The 20,468-nt window shown below is 38.3% G+C and overlaps 1 protein-coding gene across 1 annotated transcript; it reads left to right on the top strand.

Moving 5' to 3' along the window:
- Positions 1 to 864: 864 nt before the first annotated feature.
- RFC3 (replication factor C subunit 3) lies at positions 865 to 18,691 on the top strand. The gene is made up of 10 exons (XM_089163769.1): positions 865 to 1,180; positions 1,268 to 1,484; positions 5,553 to 5,632; positions 5,726 to 5,885; positions 7,579 to 7,660; positions 13,981 to 14,110; positions 14,354 to 14,417; positions 14,519 to 14,587; positions 18,165 to 18,278; positions 18,383 to 18,691. Exons 1-9 carry the CDS (start codon positions 1,006 to 1,008, stop codon positions 18,259 to 18,261), a joined length of 1,074 nt encoding a protein of 357 aa, XP_089019895.1. The 5' UTR covers positions 865 to 1,005; the 3' UTR covers positions 18,262 to 18,278; positions 18,383 to 18,691.
- Positions 18,692 to 20,468: the final 1,777 nt, after the last annotated feature.

Raw genomic sequence — 20,468 nt, 5'->3', positions numbered from 1 at the left:
GGTACGTACCGAAACCAAATTTCTTCGGTACAGTTTCGGTTTTAGGTACTCATATCGTTGGTATGTACCGAAACCGTACCGAATTGGTACTCTACCAAATTAAGAGATATAAAATTTAATTTTACAATTAAAACACTTTACCTTTATCATATTCTTAATTCTCTATTTCAATTTTTCATTTCATCATTTACTCATCTTCTTAGATTTACTTGTTTTATCTTTATTAATTAAATTTATTTGTTTTATCTCTATAAATTTCAAAATTTTATTGATTGGTTTATCACAATTTCATCAAGATCTTATTTAAATAGTGTCATAAGTTCATTTGTACCAAAATTGTACTGCACTAGATACCGTATTTAAACCATTTTCCAATACCGATTTAATACCGAAACCGTACCGAACCATTTTTTTAAAATACCGAAACCGTACCATACCGTTTAAATTCGGTACGGTATGGTTTTGGTTTTCGGTATTCAAAGTTTGTACTGAAACCGTACCAATTGACACCCTACTAAGATCCATACTTCTTAGTGGAGAGGTCATGGGTTCGACCCTTGCGGACGACAAGCATCCCCCTGAGGATGTAATCAAGGTGCGCGCAAACTGGCTTTGATGAATCTTAGGTACCCAAAAAAAAAAAAAAAGTCCGATAAATAGCCAATGGAGGGGTAGTAGATGGTTAGAAACCTGACTTCTCAGTGGAGAAGTCGTGGTATATATAAAAGTGTCTTTGTTCCAAAAAATAAAAAAATAAAAAAAATCCCGATAAATAGGGCCAATGGGAATACAGATTAGAGCATCAACTTGAAATGATCATTTTATCCCTAGTGAACTGCGCGGTGGGCATGAGAAATCCTTTGCCGTTACAAATTTATGTCTTGAATCGCATGCGGTGGTATTTACAGAACTAACCAGTGTTTCCCGCCAGAATGCAGCATTTTCATCGCTGAGAAGTGAGAACGATTCGGGCGCTCGAAGGGCAGAACTCAGTGTTAGGGAGAGATGGCGGAGACGATAGCACCTATGGATATCGATGGCGCCGATGGGTCACCGAAGCCCGACAAGGGCAAGAACGTCGTCGTCGCCTCATCGAACGGCAAAGCCACACCGTGGGTCGAGAAGTACCGCCCTCAATCCCTAGCAGACGTTGCCGCTCACAGAGACATCGTTGACACGAGTAAGTACCTTCAGATACTCTCCTTTACCCTAGGGTTTTCTTCACTTATATTCATTTGAAGTGGTTTCGACTTGGTTTTCGCTAAAGTCGACAGGCTTACGAACGAGAACAGATTGCCGCATCTTCTGCTTTACGGTCCTCCCGGAACCGGCAAGACGTCAACGATTCTTGCTGTTGCTCGGAAGCTTTATGGATCACAGTTCCACAATATGATATTGGAGCTGAATGCGTCCGATGACAGGGGTATCGACGTCGTAAGACAGCAGATTCAAGATTTCGCCAGTACTCAGAGCTTTTCCCTTAGGTAATCGCTCATTTTACGCTTTAAAAATGTTACTGGGTGAGCAATGATACTTTAAAAGAATTTACTCGCATTACAAATGTGTTAGCTTCGAAAAAACTGAGACATTCTTGTTTATTATTAAAAAAAACCTAGTTATTATTGTTGTCAACCTTTGAAGCACCTTATCTCTTTTTAATATTACTAGTTCCAGTAGTAGTGCTTATGCACGATAACTAGAATTTTTTTTCGTTCACAATATGGGAGAATGTGATATACTCTAATGTCCCTTAGGTTTGAAGTTAGAAGTTATAATCTTCCACCAAAAGGATCCGGGAAGCTCAGGCTTGGGGGAAGTTATGAGATCAGCCTGCTGTATCATTGTAAGGATTTATTCAGGTCCCATAGGTTTTGGGAAACTTGAAGAGCAGAACTTACCTTCCATCTGGTGGTTTGGATTGGAGGTTGATGCCCGAAGGAGTGGTCATCACAGCAAAAGGAGACTCAATGGATATCAATGCTTAGTTTGCTTTAATGAAGATGGCCACATTTAATGTAGTCTTATATTGGTGGAGACCAACTAGGCACCAATATTCTGGATTTGGGATGCGTTCAGCTCGGATAGGTCAAACTAGGGTTAGGGTCTGGTAGAACTTAGGATTTGAGTGTAGGGTTTCATCAAGCAAGTTCAGGAAAATCCAACCTTGTCAAGTGAGTGTACGGAACTCTAACACTGAAGGTCTGGTGGTGTCTTGTTGGTGGAATGTTGTAGAGACTGAAGTAATAACAAATTAAGGTTTGGTTTATGGGTTTTGTGAAAGATGAAGATGAAGGAATCTAGGGTTTCTAATGGTCAAATGGGACGCAGCCTGGACTGACTTCTCCTAGTGCTATGATGGTGCTTTAATCCAAATATGGTAGTATTCTAATGGTTGAAATGTTCAAAGTTTTAGGCTCTGTGGATGATTTACAAAGATGGAGGAAAATCTAGGGTTTGTGCTTTAGAGGATTGGAGGAAGAAGAATTGAGTTGGGGATGATGAGTCTACTTATTGTTCTTGAAGATCTTCTTGAACAGCAGCCTGAATGGTTGAAGATGTCCTTTGGAGGGTGAAACGAAACGAAAAATATTCAGATTTGAGATAGCATTACTCAACTACACCAAAACTCCTAGAGAAAAACTTATATTATATATTCAGAGCATCTACAACTAAGGTTCTAGAAATATCATTCCTATGTACCAACTGTTTGGCAACCATCGTCCATATGGTTGGCCCATTTGGGCTGTACCTCTTATGGCACAAGGAGCCATGACACGTGTGACCAATGTATCATGACTATACTGAACACCTAATTTCTTCATGACTTACCTTTGACCCAATGTGAAGTTGGATTTGATGGGTTGTTCTCATGAGAGAGGGGGGGCTAATGTAGCAACATGTTGGCAATTTCAATATGCTTTCGTGATAAGATACCTTATATAAAAAATCTCAATGATATGTCAGGAGAATAATGCCAACACCAATATGTAGGACAATATGGTTTTTGGTATGGGGATAGACCATAGTTGTCACGACGACGAGGCGATGCGAGGCGGTTTTTGCTAGTTGGGGCGATGAGTCGACGATGCGCACTCCAAGACGCTTTTGAGGCGGTCAAGGCGTTTTAAGTGAAATTTTTACTTTTTAGTGTACATCTCATACACTAATTCATTATAAACATAGCTTATATATAATAAAAAATAAAAAAAAACTAATATTAGCCATTTAGCCTACCTCAAGTCATCCAACATACTACAAAACCACACATAGTAGGTCCTAAATAAATTTCAAGTATCAAACTATCATTAACAAGAATTAAGATACGATAAAATGTAACTAAATAGTAAACACATAGATGCATGAGCAAAACAAATAAACACTAGACAACATACCTTCATTAAATGTCACCAACACTAGATGAAACAGAGATGGAACAAATTCAACGAATAAGAATCGTTACAAATAAAATAAAAAAAATGCGGAGAACTTCTAGATAGCAGCTCTGAACTATGCAATCAGGTGCAATTTGCAAGTCATAGACTCACAAAAATGGTGAACAAAGCTACGGATGACATATAACTAGTTTAACTATATAAGTATATAACATAGCTACAACGTAGGGAAAAAAAAAATTTTTCGGCGACTTACCATCACCTGAGATGGTGACCAGAGTGACCGGAAGCTACTGCAACTTGGTCGCTGACTCGTTGCAAGGCTGCAATCGCAACAGTTGCAAAATGGATTTAGGAAAAAAATTAATGATCAGTTGCAGAAGGGGGGAAGAGAGCATTCCGACGACTTACCGTCGCCTGAGATGGTGACCAGAGTGACCGGAAGCTGCTACAACTTGGTCACTGACTTGCTGCAAGCTTGCAACTGAGATACAGTGGAGTTTTGGTTGATGAAAAACAAAAATCAGAGTCCAACTGAGAAGAGGGTTCTGGGGTTTGTCTTGTTTTACTCAAGCTCTAGAGAAATAACGAAGCAGGGCCGTAGTAAGCATCAGCTTCAAGCTACATAAATTGGGTCGATTTGATTTAGACTTCAGGAGCTTGCTGGGATGATGAGATGAGCATGTCAAGGTTCATCAAGCGTGTTACAGTTGGAGATGGAGCTGTAGGGAAGACCTGGCTGTCGCCGGTGTCACTGGTGGTTGGTGTCGGAGTCGGAGATGAAGAGAATAGCAGAGACCAGAGAGGTTAGGGGTTGAGTATGCTCGAATGCTCGATTCGATTGAGTATGCTCGAATGCTCGATTCGATCGAGTATCTCGTTTTTTCATTTTAAAAAAAAATTAATTTAATGTTACAATGATAATATGTAACACCTATATAACAATTCACCCCTTAGATTCTTTCCGATTGGAATCTACTTTTCAAATGATTTTTTACCTTTGATCTGGAATAAAATAAATTACAATTTTTAAAATTTAAAAAGTTGGTCGCCTAGTGTAATATTGCGTCCGAGTCGTCTAAGGCGACGACTTGGAAACGCCTCAAAGCCGAGTCGAGTGCCTTATTGAGTAAGCCTGAGGCGACACTCGCCTCAGGCCCTTCATTTCCGCCTGGACGCCAAGGTGTCGCCTAGGCGACGCCTTGACAACTATGGGATAGACCCAGGTACATTGAATTGATCTGGAATCCTAAATGTTAAGATTTTTAGGTACTAGGGTTTCAGCTTTTGTAGAAAATTATGGTGGGGAATGGAAGCTTATCCCTCTGGAAAGTGACGAGACTGAATGAGAAAATGAAGATATTACATTGGCTGTCAAACTTGGTTTCTAAGCATCATACAATTGAAATTCAAAACTAAGAAACAGTGTTAATGGCAAAATTTTCCATTCATAATCTGATGATAATCAAACCCATTCGAAAACTTCCAAAGAAGAAATCTGAAATAAAAGTATTCTAGAATTCCTAGTCATCTGGAAGCTGGTATAAGCTCTTTCCTGTTTAGGAGACTGGACTTGTCCTAATTAATCTAGTCCAAATTTATATTAAATGAATGGTCCAAAGTGATTAATTCATGTATGAGGAAAATGAGAAGCCTTATATTAGATGGTTATAGATATTATCCAAAATTGTAGAGCTTGAGGAGATATTCAGTTGACAAGTCAGTTTCATTGATGGATGTGTATGTTTGAGAAAATGTGCAGTTCATTAAATTGTGAAAGAGAATCGTTTAGGTGAGTATGAATCACCAGCTGTTGGTGACAAGACTGGTCAAACTTATCTACAGATGATTTCCCCCTCCCCCCTTTCCTGTAGATATATTAGTAGCCACCTGGTGAACTAAAAATGAAGTCTCTTTCACTTTTATAGTATCATCATAGGGTATGATATATTAATTATACACCTGTGTTCCTGCTTCTGAAATAACTGCACACAAAATGTTGCAAATGGTTGGTTTGATGCCATGACTATGCACCACCTGAAATAAAGTTTTTATGCAAGTCCTCAATTTTACCTGCTTAGTTTGTTGGTTGACAATATGTGAGAGGTCTCTAGTAGTTGTTGATGTATTTAGTTAATTTGATTACACTTTTTTATTCAGTGGAAAGCCATTTATTAAGTTGGTTCTACTGGACGAGGCAGATGCCATGACAAAGGATGCACAATTTGCCTTGCGTAGAGGTCTACCCCTTTAACTTCATGTTTTTCTTCCTAATACAAGTCCTTTGTTTGTTCTTTACATACTTATGTGTACTCATGTATTTTGTACTGTAGTGATTGAAAAATACACCAGGAACACCAGATTTTCCCTTATCTGTAATCATGTCAACAAAATTATTCCAGCCCTACAGTCCAGGTGCACCCGTTTCCGGTTTGCTCCCCTCGATGCTTCATATGTCAGGGAACGTCTTAAATATGTGATGGAAGCTGAAAGGTATGTTCAATAGTTTGTCATGAATAATAATTCTTGTGTTTAATTCATTTGGTAATAGACTTAGCTTGCAGAGTACTTTCAGATTTGTAGTTCTTTCTTTCTTCTTCTTCGTCGTATTTTTTTGGGTGGGTTGATGTCCCAAAATTTGTTGACTTTTTAGCTTATAAGTTCATTGTTATATAGCATCACGTGAGTGGTGGTAATTTGAAAATCACTACAAGAATCTGAATGGTAGAAATCATTTTGATGTAGCCTTTGGATGGGAAGGATCAACTAGGGGTCCATTACATATGATCTTGTATGAAACAGCTAAGTTTGAATAGGTCAGAAAAGAGTGTGGGGCCCTGTTGAGGGCCAGGGTCAGTACTTATGGTGGATATATCTCAAGTTGGTCTAGAGGAAAATGTATATTGAAAATTTGGGGGGTAAAAAATATACGGATATACCCTAAAATCGTGGACCATATAGGCCTGGCCAGAACCTAGATTTCAAAACACTAAACTATAAAATTCAGTTCTGAAATTTCAATTCCAGCAAGATGTAAGGCTTGAAACCCTAAAACCCTAGACCTATAGGCCTGGCCAGAACCTATTCTAACCCTAACCTAACCCTAGCTCCTGTCTACTGTTGCAAGAGCCCTATACCAAAGGTACTTTCAGCCCTAGAAGACTGTTGATTCTCAGGGAAGAGGATCCTGGAGTGTGCTTGGTTCTAGGGCAATATTCAATCAATTAAACCCTAGATCCTGGTTCACATCAGCCATCCTACTTGCTTCTACTTCTTGTTCAATTATTTCAAGGAATAAGTTGTTCAAAATCAGTCTTCTTGGTTGCCTTCACAAGTTTGATATATTTGGAGAGCAAGGACCAATGTTTTGACCTTCTCCAGTTGTTTTTATTGCAACTCCTCTCTGGTTGCTGAAGTCTCAGCTATTCATTACGTTTTCTTCAATCTTCCAGTACTGGTGGCCAGAAGATTGTTGACTGTCTAGATTTGATCTACCACACCAACTCAAAACCATTTCTTACCTGGAGATTGAAGCTATATGCCAGGATATCTTGTGCTTGAAAATCTCCTTTGTCTCTTCTGTTTTCTGTTGATATCTTGTGCTTGAAATTCTCCTGTCTCTTCTATTTTCTGTTATGTTCCAAGGTTCTCGATTGCAGTGGTGGATTGGTTGTCCTTGTTGGCCCTTTTGGTTGAGCTCTTGACTGTTTGGCCGTTGACCAGTCCTTGGCCTTTGGAGCTTTGTGAATCAGATACCAATGCTTATAATATCTCTTCTTCTTAATGAATTCACCTCTTATCAGTGAGTGGAAAAATAAAAATTGTTCGGTTATTGGAAACCTGGAGCATACATGTTGGGTAGCCTGCTTTTTAGCAATGGTGCTGGAGCCATTGAAAGGCACATGCATGGATCGTCTTGTAGCATTCTCCTCTTTACTCCAACACAAAAGGGTCTCTGTCGGTCACCATGACAGATGCAGATGGCTAATAGAACTGCCTACCTGCAACTTCTTGTTGTAACCTGGCTGTGTTCCTCATTCTTCCCTTATTCTTTTTTGCTTTATTGGGTAGGGGTGGGGGTCTTACTAAATTTTTTATTTTTTTATTTTTCATTGTTTCCGTGTATGTTTGTTGGCTTCTCTGTTTCGGGGTTGGATCTTATATTATCTTCTGTGTCTTGAACTAGGCTTGATGTGACTGAGGATGGCTTAGCTGCCCTTGTACGGTTGAGCAATGGTGACATGAGAAAAGCTTTGAACATCTTGCAGGTTCCGGTTTCTTTATTTTGTTGGTGTTTTGTTTTTTCAACGTTGTTGTTTGTGTTCTCATCTGGTTAATTAGCACAGTTGCAACAACTGCTTTTTTCTATTATTATTATTTTTTCTTTTCAAACAAACTTGCTTTTAAGTTTTCTCCTTGCTATCTCCAAATTTTTTTTTGTTGTCTGCCATGAAAGTTGCTTTTTCAAAAGGTGCAGCAAGCTGGACTTGTAACAGTTTTAGGAAAAAATGGTTTGAGTAAAGGACTAGTTTATCTTTCTCAAAGAGGAGCGAAAAATGGAAGTGGTAGGGTTGGTTTATCCCTAGAAGGAAACAAATGTATTAAGAAGAGCCAAAATGGTGTGTTTTGTGAGTGTGTTGCAAATTTGTCTTTCAACTGCTGTCTCATCTCCATTCTTCATTATATTTTTAAACTAAGGGTGATATAATAATTAAAATGTTCAAAATATACAATAAAGATTTGCTGATTTGCATGAAGTACAGAAACTTGAAATTTGGGATGAAATGTTAAATCCTTTGTGGTTGAGTATAGTACACATACATGTAAAGGATGATATAATTAATGCAGCCTTGTAATGGTGTCCAAGCTAGGTAGCAACAATCCAGATCCTGCAAAACAGAACCAGTTCTTGTAATTCAGCCAAGGCTGTAGACCTTATGTGGAGTTTTTTTTTTTGGGTTGGGGGTGGGGGGAAGCGATGTATTTGGGATGTGGATTAGGGGTAGACTTGGAAAAGTATATGCTAGGACTCACTGCGATTTGCGAGTGTTTGGAGAACTAAAAGTTTTGAGTTTATTGGAGAACTTAGGAGTCTTAAGGTCAATGGCCTTCTAGGGTTCAGACAGGATTGAGGTTTGGATTGACTTATTGGTTTTGGTTGCTGAGGGTTAGGTTTCCTCCAAAAGTCAATGAACTCTAGTGGTGGGAAGTGGGGTTTTTAGTAGGACAGCTCTTTGGGGAAGATGAAGTAATGGCTGTCAGAGTAAAGCGGGAGAATGGGTCCCAGATCTAATGGTGGTTTCCTGCTTAAGGACTCTCCTATGGAATGCTTGCTTGGCCAACACAAGTGAGAACTGCGTATCAGTGTTCTAGGTCCCACACCTGATGCGTTAACGGAGTCCAACTTCCGGTCAGATTACTCTTGATGTAAACCCAAAATCTAGTGTTTAGTAATTGTTATAAACCCGAAATAAGGTTTATCCTTGGGGATCTTATTCACGTGAACCATTATAAATTCTAGGGTTTCAATACCCTATGGCTGTAGGGTTAGGCTGAATAGGGTGGTTCTAGGGTTGGGAATAGAGTCTATAGGGTTTGGGTAGGGCTAAGGTTCTAGGGTTTGATGATTTCCAGATCTGAACCTTACTGTGAATTGAAATTCAGAACTGAATCTCAGATTTAGAGTTTAGGACATTAAGGGTTTATTCAAAACTAGGGTTTCTGGTATACTTGGGTTTATGGGGAATGGCTAGGGGGCTAGGGCTAGGGATAAAGGCCAAGCTGGGTTTGGGGAGGATGATACTAAAAGGAATTAGGGTTTGGATGAAGGGTTTAGAAGTTAGGAGTGAAAGAGGATTAGGGTTTCTATAGTTTGGTGAAAAAGATGAAGTTTGGATTTCCTAGGTTTTAACTTTTAAATGAAGGGAAGGGGATGTAATTTGGATAAAAAGGTAAGGAGAATGGAGAGGTATTGGATTCCTAACAAGGGTGGAAGTTAGATGAATGATTTGGGAGATCTCCGGTTATAGGTTTGGGAAAAGGGTAGGGAAAATGCAGGTTTAGGTTTTCTGGAAAATCCAATGCTGCGTCAAGAGAGAAGAGAAAAGGGGGGGGGGGGGGAGAAGAAACAGAAATAGAGGGAGGGCTGTCATGAGGGAAGGGGCTGGGTTTAGTGAATTAGAGTTTTGGGGATTTTTACTTTTCGGGGGGGGGAGGGGAAGGTTGGTGCAATGGTGGGGAAGAAGAAGAGATGATAGGGCAGGGATAGGGGACTGTATGAACTTACTTGTGGTTGACTGAGGTTGAAGAAATCTCAGCAAACAGCAATGCACTAGCAGCCACAGGCTTCCTCCATGGAACCCTGCGACTCCCCCAAGTTCTCCTCAAACTCAATTTTATTTATCAAATACAATCTGCCTTCTTTACAAGCTAATGGCTTTATTTGTAGCTTTACATGAGTACTAACACTAGGACTCAGAATAAGGTGATTCAAACTTGGACTCTCATTCTAACAAGGACCATCATTGTCAAGGCAGCAAGGCGACCAAAGTGGTTGGGGCTTTGCCTAGGTGATTAGGCGGCAATAAGATGACCAAAGCAGTTGGGTCAAAAATTTTTAATACAACTACTTTCTATAATGAGCTAAACAAACATTCAATAATCTCATTCATCCAAAAAAAATAAAAATTTAATGATTCATTAGACTTATCCGTGTTGTCCTCCAATCCTCCTACCTTTACTGGTGTGGTATTTTCTCCCTTCCCAAATCCATCATCCACTCTTTGGAGTCTTTATTCTGTGCCTTCCTCTGGAAAGGACATGAAGTTTCCCGTTTCCTGCACCTTATCTGTTGGAAGGACATTTGCCGTCCAAAATCTGAAGGAGGTCTTGGAATTCGCCGTATTCGTGACATGAATTTGGCCTGTCTCATGAAACTCATCTGGAAGATTGCCTCCAAGCATGACTCTATTTGGGTTTCTTGGGTCTATTCCTATCTCCTTAAGTCTGATTCTCTCTAGACTGTCCCGCCCCCCTCTAACCCCTCATGGATCTGAAGGAAGCTTCTTCTCCTCCGTGGTCGTGCTTTGTATCTGCTATTTCTGTCCACGTTTCCACTGGCTCCACTACTTCCTTTTGGCTCGATCCCTGGCATCCAATGGGTATATTGTTCTCCCTCCTTGGCCCTAGAACTGTTTATGATACCCGCATCCCTAAATCCACTCCCCTCTCGACCTTTATCTCTGTTGGCTCTTGGTCTCCTTGCCCACACCCAGGTCTCACATAGGTTTGGAATCCCTCTCCCCCTTTCATCCACCGATGCCGATTGCATCACTTGGCTTCACCCTTCTACCACTTCCTTCACCACTGCCTCAGCTTGGAATCTCTTTCGAACCCCATCCCCCCGTCCTTTGGACCCCCCTTGTTTGGTTCAAAGGTCATATCCCCCTCCACTCCCTCACCCTTTGGAGAGCCCTCAATCTTGCTCTCCCTACCCAAGCATTTCTCATTAGCCGTCATATACCTGCTAACCCCAATTGTACCCTATGTTGGAATAATTCAGAGGACCTTGACCACCTTTTTTTTTTTTTTTTTTTTTTTTTGTTGCCCACTTTCCCGCTTAGTTTGGACCCTTGCTATGGCTTCCATTTGGCCCAGATCACGACATTCTCTTGGTTTTGCCTGAGATTGGAATTGGATCCTGCGCTGTTTTGCCAAGAACTCTATATGCGACCTAGTGAGTAAGCTTGTCTTTGCCGCCACTGTCCATCATCTTTGGTGGGAGCGTAACTTGCGAAGATGGACTTCCAAATCCAGATCTCGAGATAGAATTTGGAATGCCATCTATTTTGACGTTTCTTCTAGACTGTTATCTATCCCCCACCCCCCTGTTGTTGACTCTCCAAGAAATAGGTTTATTGTTAGTTCTTGGAGTCTCACTTCTTCTTTTCAGCCCCTCTGATTGGGCTTTCCCTTTGAACATGTGCTTTCAGTTATTTATTTTATTATTCATCCAAAAAAAAAAAAAAGTATTAAATTTATATATCACTTTGTAGAACAAATTTTGATTTAAAAAAAAATAGGGATAATTACTGTTATCCCCATGTATTATAGCTTTATTACTAAAAAAATCATGCTCTTTTATGAAATTACTGTTGCCCCCCTTAGTTCTAACAGTGTTAAAAGACCGGTAAGGTTGAATGTTTAATGTCTATTTTGCCCTTTATAATTAAGAAAGCCAAAGCTAATATTATCCTCATTTAGAAAAAAATTCATTTGAAATAATTTTACATGTGTATTTTTATCATTTTGGGTTCAAAAAAAAGAAGAAGCACTCTATTGGTAGTAGGAACTTCTTAAAATTGTTAGTGTCAAATTAGACAATAAATAAATAACAATCTATTGGAAGTAGAAACTTCTTAAAATTGATAACATTAAACTGGAAAGTAAATAACAAAATTAAAAATAACATTAAAAATTAGGATTTACTATTTTTTTGTTACCGAATTGAAAAGTACATATATAAATTTGAAATTGAGTTTCCTTTTCTTTTTCTCTTTCTTTTGACTAGAAAAGAAGATTCTTTAATTAGGTTTTAGTTTTCCCTAATTATTGAGGATAATAATGTAATTACAATATAAAGTGTAAATAAGTAATATAAAACTGTAGGGTTAATTTGGGATTTTTAAATAAATAAAATATGCCATGTCATTGTTATCATTTAACTAACGGAGCTTAACAGTAGTGGGCAATGGTAATTACAATCAAAGTTGAAGGTTGAATTACTAATTTCAAAAAGTATAGGGGATAAAGTAGTAATTAAGCTATAGTACAGGGGGCAATAGTAATTATCCCAAAAAAATATTATGTGCAAAATGTAAAAAAAGGCTGCTCTAATGTCTAGGCGGCAATAAGGCGACAAAAGAGTAGTGCCTAAGCAAAAAAACAGTAAAAAAACTGCATGTCAATTAAACGGTTCAAAACAAAGCGATTAAAAACCGCCTTGCCGCCTAGGCAGACGCTTTGACAATCATGACAAGGACTCTGTCATGACTCATCCTAGGATAATCCAAATTACAAAACAAGAGTAGATCTAGCCTCCTTTGTAGAAATTGGACTGCAACTAAGGGAATCTCTTTCTAATTGAGACTCCTAACTTAGCTGGGTCTCTTCAATAACTAAACCAAAGCAAAAGTAAAGCTGGAATCCTACTAAGCTATTGGCTCCCAGAAACTCTAATTTGACAACTAACTAGAACAATGTAAAATTACCAAAATACCCATGTTTATGCACATTCCTCGATAGAGTGTGGGGCCGCCACCCCAGGCCCTGTTTTAGCCCTTAGAGTGGCCTTGAATCTGGTTCACATCAACTTTCCTAGAGAGGAAGCGGTAGAATGGTGCGTGTCAAATGCATGAGAAATTACCTTACAATAATTACTAACAGATTTTGTAGCAATGGCAATAAGGGTCAAATCCACAGAGAATGGTCAATTAATCCAAGTTAAATGTGCTGAAGACAAGAAGGGGAGGGTTTGTTAAAAAATAACTAGTGAAATAATTGAAATAGATCAAAATAAAAAAGCAATCAGGTAAGAATTTTAGTTCTTTGTTCAGTTTCTACCTTCTCTCGAATAGCAAAATTAATTTGTAATGCGATTCCTACTCTCATCTGAAATTATTAACCATAGGTAACAATAAGCTCTATTATCCCAATTTTTCGTAGTGTATCTAATCAAAATAAGCTTAATGTAACAATAAGCTCTATTTTACCAACAGGCTGATCCAACCAACTAGCACAAAAGACTTAAGGTATGACCTAAAAGAACTAAGTGTTAAAGGCTTAAAATAAGACCTAAAAGAATTAAGTATGGGAAGTTTTTTTACTCAGCCCATGTACGCTTGTTTTAGGTCCTTGAATTTGGCCGATTAAAAAGTAAACCCAACTAATGAGTGGCCAACCCATTCGTATACCAGTGCTAGGTTTTTTCCTGCCAGATCTGTGTAAATAATAGGTTGAAAACCCAAAAGATTATGAAGTGAAACATTTTTCAAACTAAAATTGGCTGTAACGGTATTTGCACATGCTTAGACACATGCATGGATGATTGTGTTACTCAACTAGCATGTAATTCATAAAATTCCATGTTTTCATGATTGTATCACTATTACTTTCACTGAAACAGTTCTGTAAAGATATTCCATGCTCTCACTGATTTTGTTTCACCAATAAAATCATTTTTCTTAACAACCAAAGAAAAAGATTTGTTATTTTTTCTCAGACAGACTTAGCACCCAAAAAAAAAAAAACAATTGGGTTTATGCGGTTGCCATCACATCATGTCTATGCATCTGATGTGAAATTACTAGTGGTGTATTCAACTTTCTTCCTGTCAAAATTCTCATATCATTGTCAATGTCTCAGGAAAAGAAAAGTTGAGATGCTTAGCATGATCTATTCCCTACTGTTTAGGAAATCCTTTAGCAAGTAAAAGTGTTACGATGCAACAACTCCATTTTTTCTGCTGGCTTATTTCATTGTGCGTGAATTCTTGGAAACATGTTCTAATTCATTTTGTTGATGCATGCAGTCAACACATATGGCTTCTCAGCATATAACGGAAGAAGCAGTTTACCTTTGCACTGGAAATCCAATGCCGAAAGACATTGAGCAGATATGCTACTGGCTTCTAAATGAATCATTTACCACAAGTTTTAATCGTATCCAACAACTTTAGTGCGTACCTTGTTTTTGTGTTTGGAACAAGAGTAAAGTGTTTCTGAGCCTCAGGCATTTCCTATGCCGTATAAAATTGTTCACTTTTTTTCCTGAAAAAAATGAAGAAAAAATTACTTGTGAGAAGGCATAGAAAATGGCATATGTTCAGAGATCCCTTTCTCTTGGGATAATTATCGGATATGATAAAAAATGTGGTTTCTTTTGTTCCCTTAGCTTTTCTTAAGGGATATCTGAAATCAAGACAAGGAAAGGGTTGGCCTTGGTTGACATTGTAAGAGAGGTCACTGTGTAAGTAATATGTGGTTTAGCTTGACACTAACTTATTTCTTTTTATTTACTGAGAGGACTTACTTTTGCTTTATAGTAATGTTGTATATATGTGTTCACAGGTTCATTTTCAGAATCAAAATGCCATCAGACGTCCGAGCCCATTTGATTAGTGACTTGGCTGATATTGAGTACGTTTCTATCTTGCTGCTCATCTACATAACTTACCTGGTTCATAATGTTACATACAATGATAGGGACGACATTATTGTTGCTAATCTTGGTGGTGCGACTTAAGAAGAGGATAGGTGACACCTACAACAAGAGAAATATATTGATAATGAGGAAGAAATGAAACTAGAGCAACTCCTCCTATTCAAAGTTGAAACTGCGAAACCCCTGACGAGACCACCAAAACCCCAAAATTTCGCCGACATTTTGGCGAAATTTGGGAACGTTTCAGTGGAAGTTTCGCCCCCTAATTTCGGGGGGTATTTGAGGTCATTTTTGGTGTCTAGCCTAATTTGAGGCTAATAAACACACTATGAGTGTTATTTTGGCCTAAAACCTAACCTAAAGTGGTGTCCTTGATCCGCACATGCCCGATTATATGTGAGAGGAACTAGAAGTTTGGAACATGAATTTAAATGAATGTAAATATGCAAATGGTGCAAGAGAATTAGAGAATGCAAAGATCTTTATTAAATTGCAAGAGGAAGACGACTAAAATTCTTTATACAATTAACTATACTAGTAGTCAAGTATATATCATGTACAACAAGTACAACTATACAGGTGTACAATATGAAAGAATAATAACCTAAGCTATGCTGTTAATGTGCTATGGTGGCTCCACCTGCATCATCTTAATACCAGGTATTGTTCCTCGGTGGATCCATCCCCTCTTTGGGGACCAATTGTGTCGCTATTATGAATTCCTCCAATAGATTACATAGTCATCCCATGCTCTGCTGATGGTTGTCAAGGTAGTCACAAAACTACAACTTTCTAGCCCGTGTCATCCATAAGTGCAAGACAAGTCCGATCAAGAGGGAAATGATAATAGGGATACGGAAGAGGCTCTACTGGGTGTGGTGGGGCTGGTCATATGGTGGTGGTAGGCCCCATCCAAAGGACTCCATAATTTCGAATATCTTGAGGCTGAGCCCGTCACTGAAGCCGCCATTGGATACTGATACTATAATGTCCATGACCGGGAGGGACACCATAAGGCCCATAACCATAAGCCCCATAAGTAGACGTGGAGCCTCTAGAGTCATTCAAGCTCATGGATCTATCACCATGCCCATGGTGTGAACTCCTGGAAGACATACTTGTACCATCATGTCCATGAGCGGGAGGGACATCATAAGGTCCACAAGCCCCATAAGTAGATGTGGAGCCTACAAACTCATACAAGCTCATGGTTTCCGTCGCTCTTACCAAGCTGTCTGCCATATCTACAAGACTGTACCATTCGTACGGTTGGGTGTCATCACCATAACGATATCTATGCTGCTTCCCCTAGTCCTTCCCCTTCTGGCTGTGGGTCGTAGTACGACCACTAGCCCTCACCACCATAATCTTGATCTTGGGTGGCATGAGTGAAGCATCTATGTCTCTGGTAATGGTACAAATAAACGCTTTTGAAGTCCTCCACCATAACCATTGTCATCATCCCCATCACCTCCTGTCTGATGATCCTCATCATCACCATCATCATCATCAGTGCCTAGAATCAACCCTGTGTGCTTAGGGTCCCGTATTGCCTCATCAAGTGCTCTATCCACTCTCCTCTTCTCCTCTTTCTTCTTCCCTGTCCCTCTCTCTATCTTCCTGACTCCCTTCACTACGTCTGCATTGGCCTCAATGCATGTGGCCACATCCTTTGAACTCCTAGTGATGTATGCCTTGAACTTGGTGATGCCACTTGAACTTAACTTCTTACCACAGAAATTGCATTGTATTTTGTTGTTTCCATCAATGGCCACACAATACTGCATATTTTCTTTCTTTTTCCCTCGAATGACCATCTAAGGGGTTTTTTTATTTTTATAACTAATAAATTTCGGGGGCTTAAATTTGGTATATTACCTGTTTTAGGCCTTGTAGACAGGACAATACTATTAGATATATGTCTAAATTAGACATTGATTTTTGATATTAGGTTGTAACTGCTGTGAGGAATTAGAAGTCTAAAATACCATATTCGGCACATATCTTAGTCATAGAAAGTTATCAAATCATTTATTTCATGTGAAAGGATGTGCTTGGAAGCAGGGACGGACCCATGGATTCAATAGTGGGGGGGGGTGAAGAATGAAAACCAGATAACCTTCTTGTTGGGGAAGAACTAATGGTTTTTTACCACACATTTTGTGGGCCCTTATAAGACCCATTGAGGGTCCCACCTCTAAATTATTTTATTATATTAAGGAATAGGCCCACATATTTTGTAAGGAGCACACATATTTGAAAAAACAAAAGTTAAATTATTGATAATGATTTTTTTTCCGACAAAATATAGGTAAATTAAAGCAACAATACAAAAAAAAAATTATATACTCATGACTTCAACCCTAAAAAGTTAGATGCAAGCCCAAATTTTCTTTGGCAGGAGATGTAAATCAAAATTTTTTTTTATTTTTTTAAAGAGATGCAAACCAGTGATAGTTAGTTACCTTACTAACTATAAACATTTTATTCACAAATCACAATACAAAATTAAATAACAAAAATTGCAGAAGAAATAAAGAAACAAAGAATATAAAATCAAATAAAAAAAAATAACAAAAAAAGGAGAAAGAGAGAAACGATAAATAAATTGAAAAAGAGAAAGAGTACCTAATTGTGGAGTATATTTTTTTCCAAATTTTCTTAACCCACGCTTATAGAAAAGGAAGAGAATAAATAGGAAGAAAAGGAGAGAGGAGAGAGGAGAGAGGAGAGAGGAAAGAGGAGATGGGAGAGAATAAATAGGGATTGAGTAGTTAACTTTAATTAGTAATGAAATTTTGAATACCTAATAAGAATTTTTTTCCAAAAATTTCCTTAACCCATGATTTATAGAGAGAGAAGAGAATAAATAGAAAGAAAAGATGAGAGAGAAGAGATGAGAGAATAAAGAGAAGGTAGTTTTTAATTAGGAATGACATTTATACCCATTAGTTTACCTTTGAAAATTGTTCTCAATATTTTGGGGGGGGGCAAATAGTGACATTTCACATGTGAGAAGAGAAAAAACTGGAAAAATTACGGAAATTTATATAAAAACTGTATAAAAAAAAAGAAAATAGTATTATTTTTATAACATCCGGGGGCCGGCCCCTTCATAGTTCCGCCCCTGCTTGGAAGTAGGTTTGATTGGATGTAAGCTAGATGTAGTAGTAATCATCTGCAAGGGGCAATTCTGACAAATTTTATGATCAACATTGAGTAAAATATTGAAGAGCTGAACAGCAGTAAAATGCAGAAACTTGAGCTAGTAGGTTTTGAAGTATCTCGTCTCTATCGAGTTCTGACTTCTGAGTTCTTTTATGTGTCAAGGTGGTTGGAATCTAGTTGAACCAAGTTGAGTTCTTGGGTTGATTGAGATATCATGCGAGTTGGGTAGTTCTTTAATTTGTCATTGATCTTGTCTCGCCTTTCAAATTCGCGAGATATTTCAATCTATGGGTGTATCTCATTTTTTGTTTTAGGGTTAATCTTAATGTGACTATTTGAAGAAAGTTGAATATCCAAGACTGTCTTGTTGGTTCGTGTGAGCAGGTACAGGTTGAGTTTTGGGTGTAATGACAAGTTGCAGCTTGGATCACTTATTGCCTCTTGTACACGCACACGGTCTTCTATGGTTGCCGCAGCATGATTATGTTTTCTATCTGGGTATGTTGCTTATGTTCATTCTGTTACTTTGCATGTGAATTGCAGTTGCCTAAGCTATAAGCAAGTAGCCAGGGTCTCATTTTTTGTCATTTGTCTGGTTTCAGCCTTAAGACTGCCAGATGTTGTTGGCCGGCCCAGCTCAGAAATACAAAGGTTTAAACTTATACTTTTCTGCATTTATGCTTGTTAGTTGAGCTTGTGCAAAACATAATACTTGTCCTTCTGCGTTGCTACATGGGCATTTGACTGTCCGCAGTTGTCTATTTGGTTTTTTCTGTATACAGTGCAAAGCTATGTATCACAGTTTGGGATACAAGAATGATAAGAGTATTGGTTCCTTCTTTTCTGTTTTATTGTTGTTTTATTGAACTATATAACATAACATAATTTTGCGTGGAGTTTTGAGGGCTCTGGATAGGGAATTTTCTTGCTAGTGACCATTACGGTGCAGTCATATCTCTGGCATGGATGCTAGGTAAGTGTCTATGATCTACAAGAATCCCGTCCCCTCCGTGGGGATTGGGGTTTGAGCACCGCCTGCAATTTTGTTGCTGTTGATGCCTGTCACCCTGCTGGGGCTTCCTTCTTGGGCTAGCGTCTCTAACAGGTGGTGCGAATTTGGTTCTTAGGTTTGTCACATCTGGTGCATGTTATTTATGAGAGAAGTGCACGAGCCGCTCCAAATGAATCGTTAGGGGATGATATTGTCATAAAAGGGACCTCTTTATTCTTGGATCGTAAGGGAGACTGGCCCGTTTGTATGAAACTGCACGCGGAGAATGCGGGGAGTCCTCACAGTTTTTCCAGAAAAAATTTACCCAAAAAAGAATTGTTTACTGAAAATGGGAAAGGGAATCCTCTCTTTTTTGCCATAATAAAAAGGGAAATTGGAAGAGAGAATGCGACTGTGTGTACATCCGTGCCCAGACATAAACTGCTTTGAACTTGCAAAAAAATACCTCAAAATAAGAGTCTGGATCAGCTACCCATCGGGGTAGCACTCTGTGCTCCTAGACGGCTTTATCACCATAAATACAGGGGACCCAGGGGTTGGGTGATGAGAATTTTTTAATATATATGATTATTTTTACCTGTGGGTCCCACTGAATTTGTGGTAGTAAAGCAGTTGGCGAGCACATAGTGCTCCCCTAACGGGGTGATGATCCGGATTCCAAAATAATATGAGTAAACTATAGACATTTAAAAACTAAATTATGATCCAAAATTGGGAAGGTGGTGGCTAAATGGCTGAGGTACAGCCAACTGTCTTAAAAGTCTTACCATTAAATTTTGTAGAATTAAATCTGGTTCGTCTATCATAAATGGTTAGATTTAATTCAATATATTTAATGGTATGATATATTTACTTAGCCGTTTAGATATATTTATGCCTTCAAGGTTTTATAATTCTTAAATTGTCTTTAATCTCTCAGGACTTTATAATGTTGACCTTTGTAAAATAAAATCTTAAGCTATTTTTTCTTCTTTCTTTTCTTCCTCATCTTCTATTTTTCATCTTATTTTATAAGATATAGATTAATACAACTAAAGTTATACTTTTGGTTTTCTTTAATCAACTAATAATTCTAATGAAAAAGTGGGTTATTGTAAATTTGGCATAGTTTGGAACTGTCTTTATTTTTTTACCAATTATCCTAAGATATCCTTAAAATTTTTCCAAAAAAATAAAGCTTACATGTCAATGGTCTTCTTTTGGGTTTATCATGGTTTTTTTTCTCATGATGAAAAATCATAAGCAAATTTCATATGATTGGTCACGCACTTGAAAGCTAAATGTGGATCACCTCTCCTTTATTAGGTAGGAACTTGCCTGATTTATGATGGGGAATTCTCCTCCCTCTCTCTCTAGGGACAGAAATTTTAAACAACTTAAATGGTACCATCTCGTTCGCTGTGCCCACTCATTTCATCGTTTGAAAAATGAATTTATCTTTCCCCTGAACAAGGGCCCCATATAAACAAGAAAATATATAATCCTTGTCCTATTAAGGGTCCCAACTTATAAAAGATTTAATTTAAATTTCCTTTTCTTCGTAAAGTTTTTCGTCTTGTAGAAAATTTCCTTTGCCCCATAACAGGAAATAAAAAAAGTTACTGAAATTTTTGTTTTAAAAGGTTGGAAAAGTTTCAGACTGAACGTGACTTTGTTTTTACTTTCAAAAGCGATCT

Source organism: Hakea prostrata, chromosome 7 (assembly GCF_041222555.1).
Source record: "Hakea prostrata isolate BN-2017 chromosome 7, UWA_Hpros_2, whole genome shotgun sequence".
Taxonomy (NCBI): domain Eukaryota; kingdom Viridiplantae; phylum Streptophyta; class Magnoliopsida; order Proteales; family Proteaceae; genus Hakea; species Hakea prostrata.
Note: the sequence above shows the minus strand (reverse complement) of the source record. Positions and strands in the feature narration are given on the sequence as shown.

Bases quoted from the DNA above. Each gene is read 5' to 3' on its own strand.
- RFC3 (XM_089163769.1), top strand. From the start codon at position 1,006: ATGGCGGAGACGATAGCACCTATGGATATCGATGGCGCCGATGGGTCA. The intron at 1,485-5,552 runs GTAATCGCTCAT...TTTTTTATTCAG, and splicing joins ACTCAGAGCTTTTCCCTTAG to TGGAAAGCCATTTATTAAGT. The intron at 14,588-18,164 runs GTACGTTTCTAT...TCGTGTGAGCAG, and splicing joins AGTGACTTGGCTGATATTGA to GTACAGGTTGAGTTTTGGGT.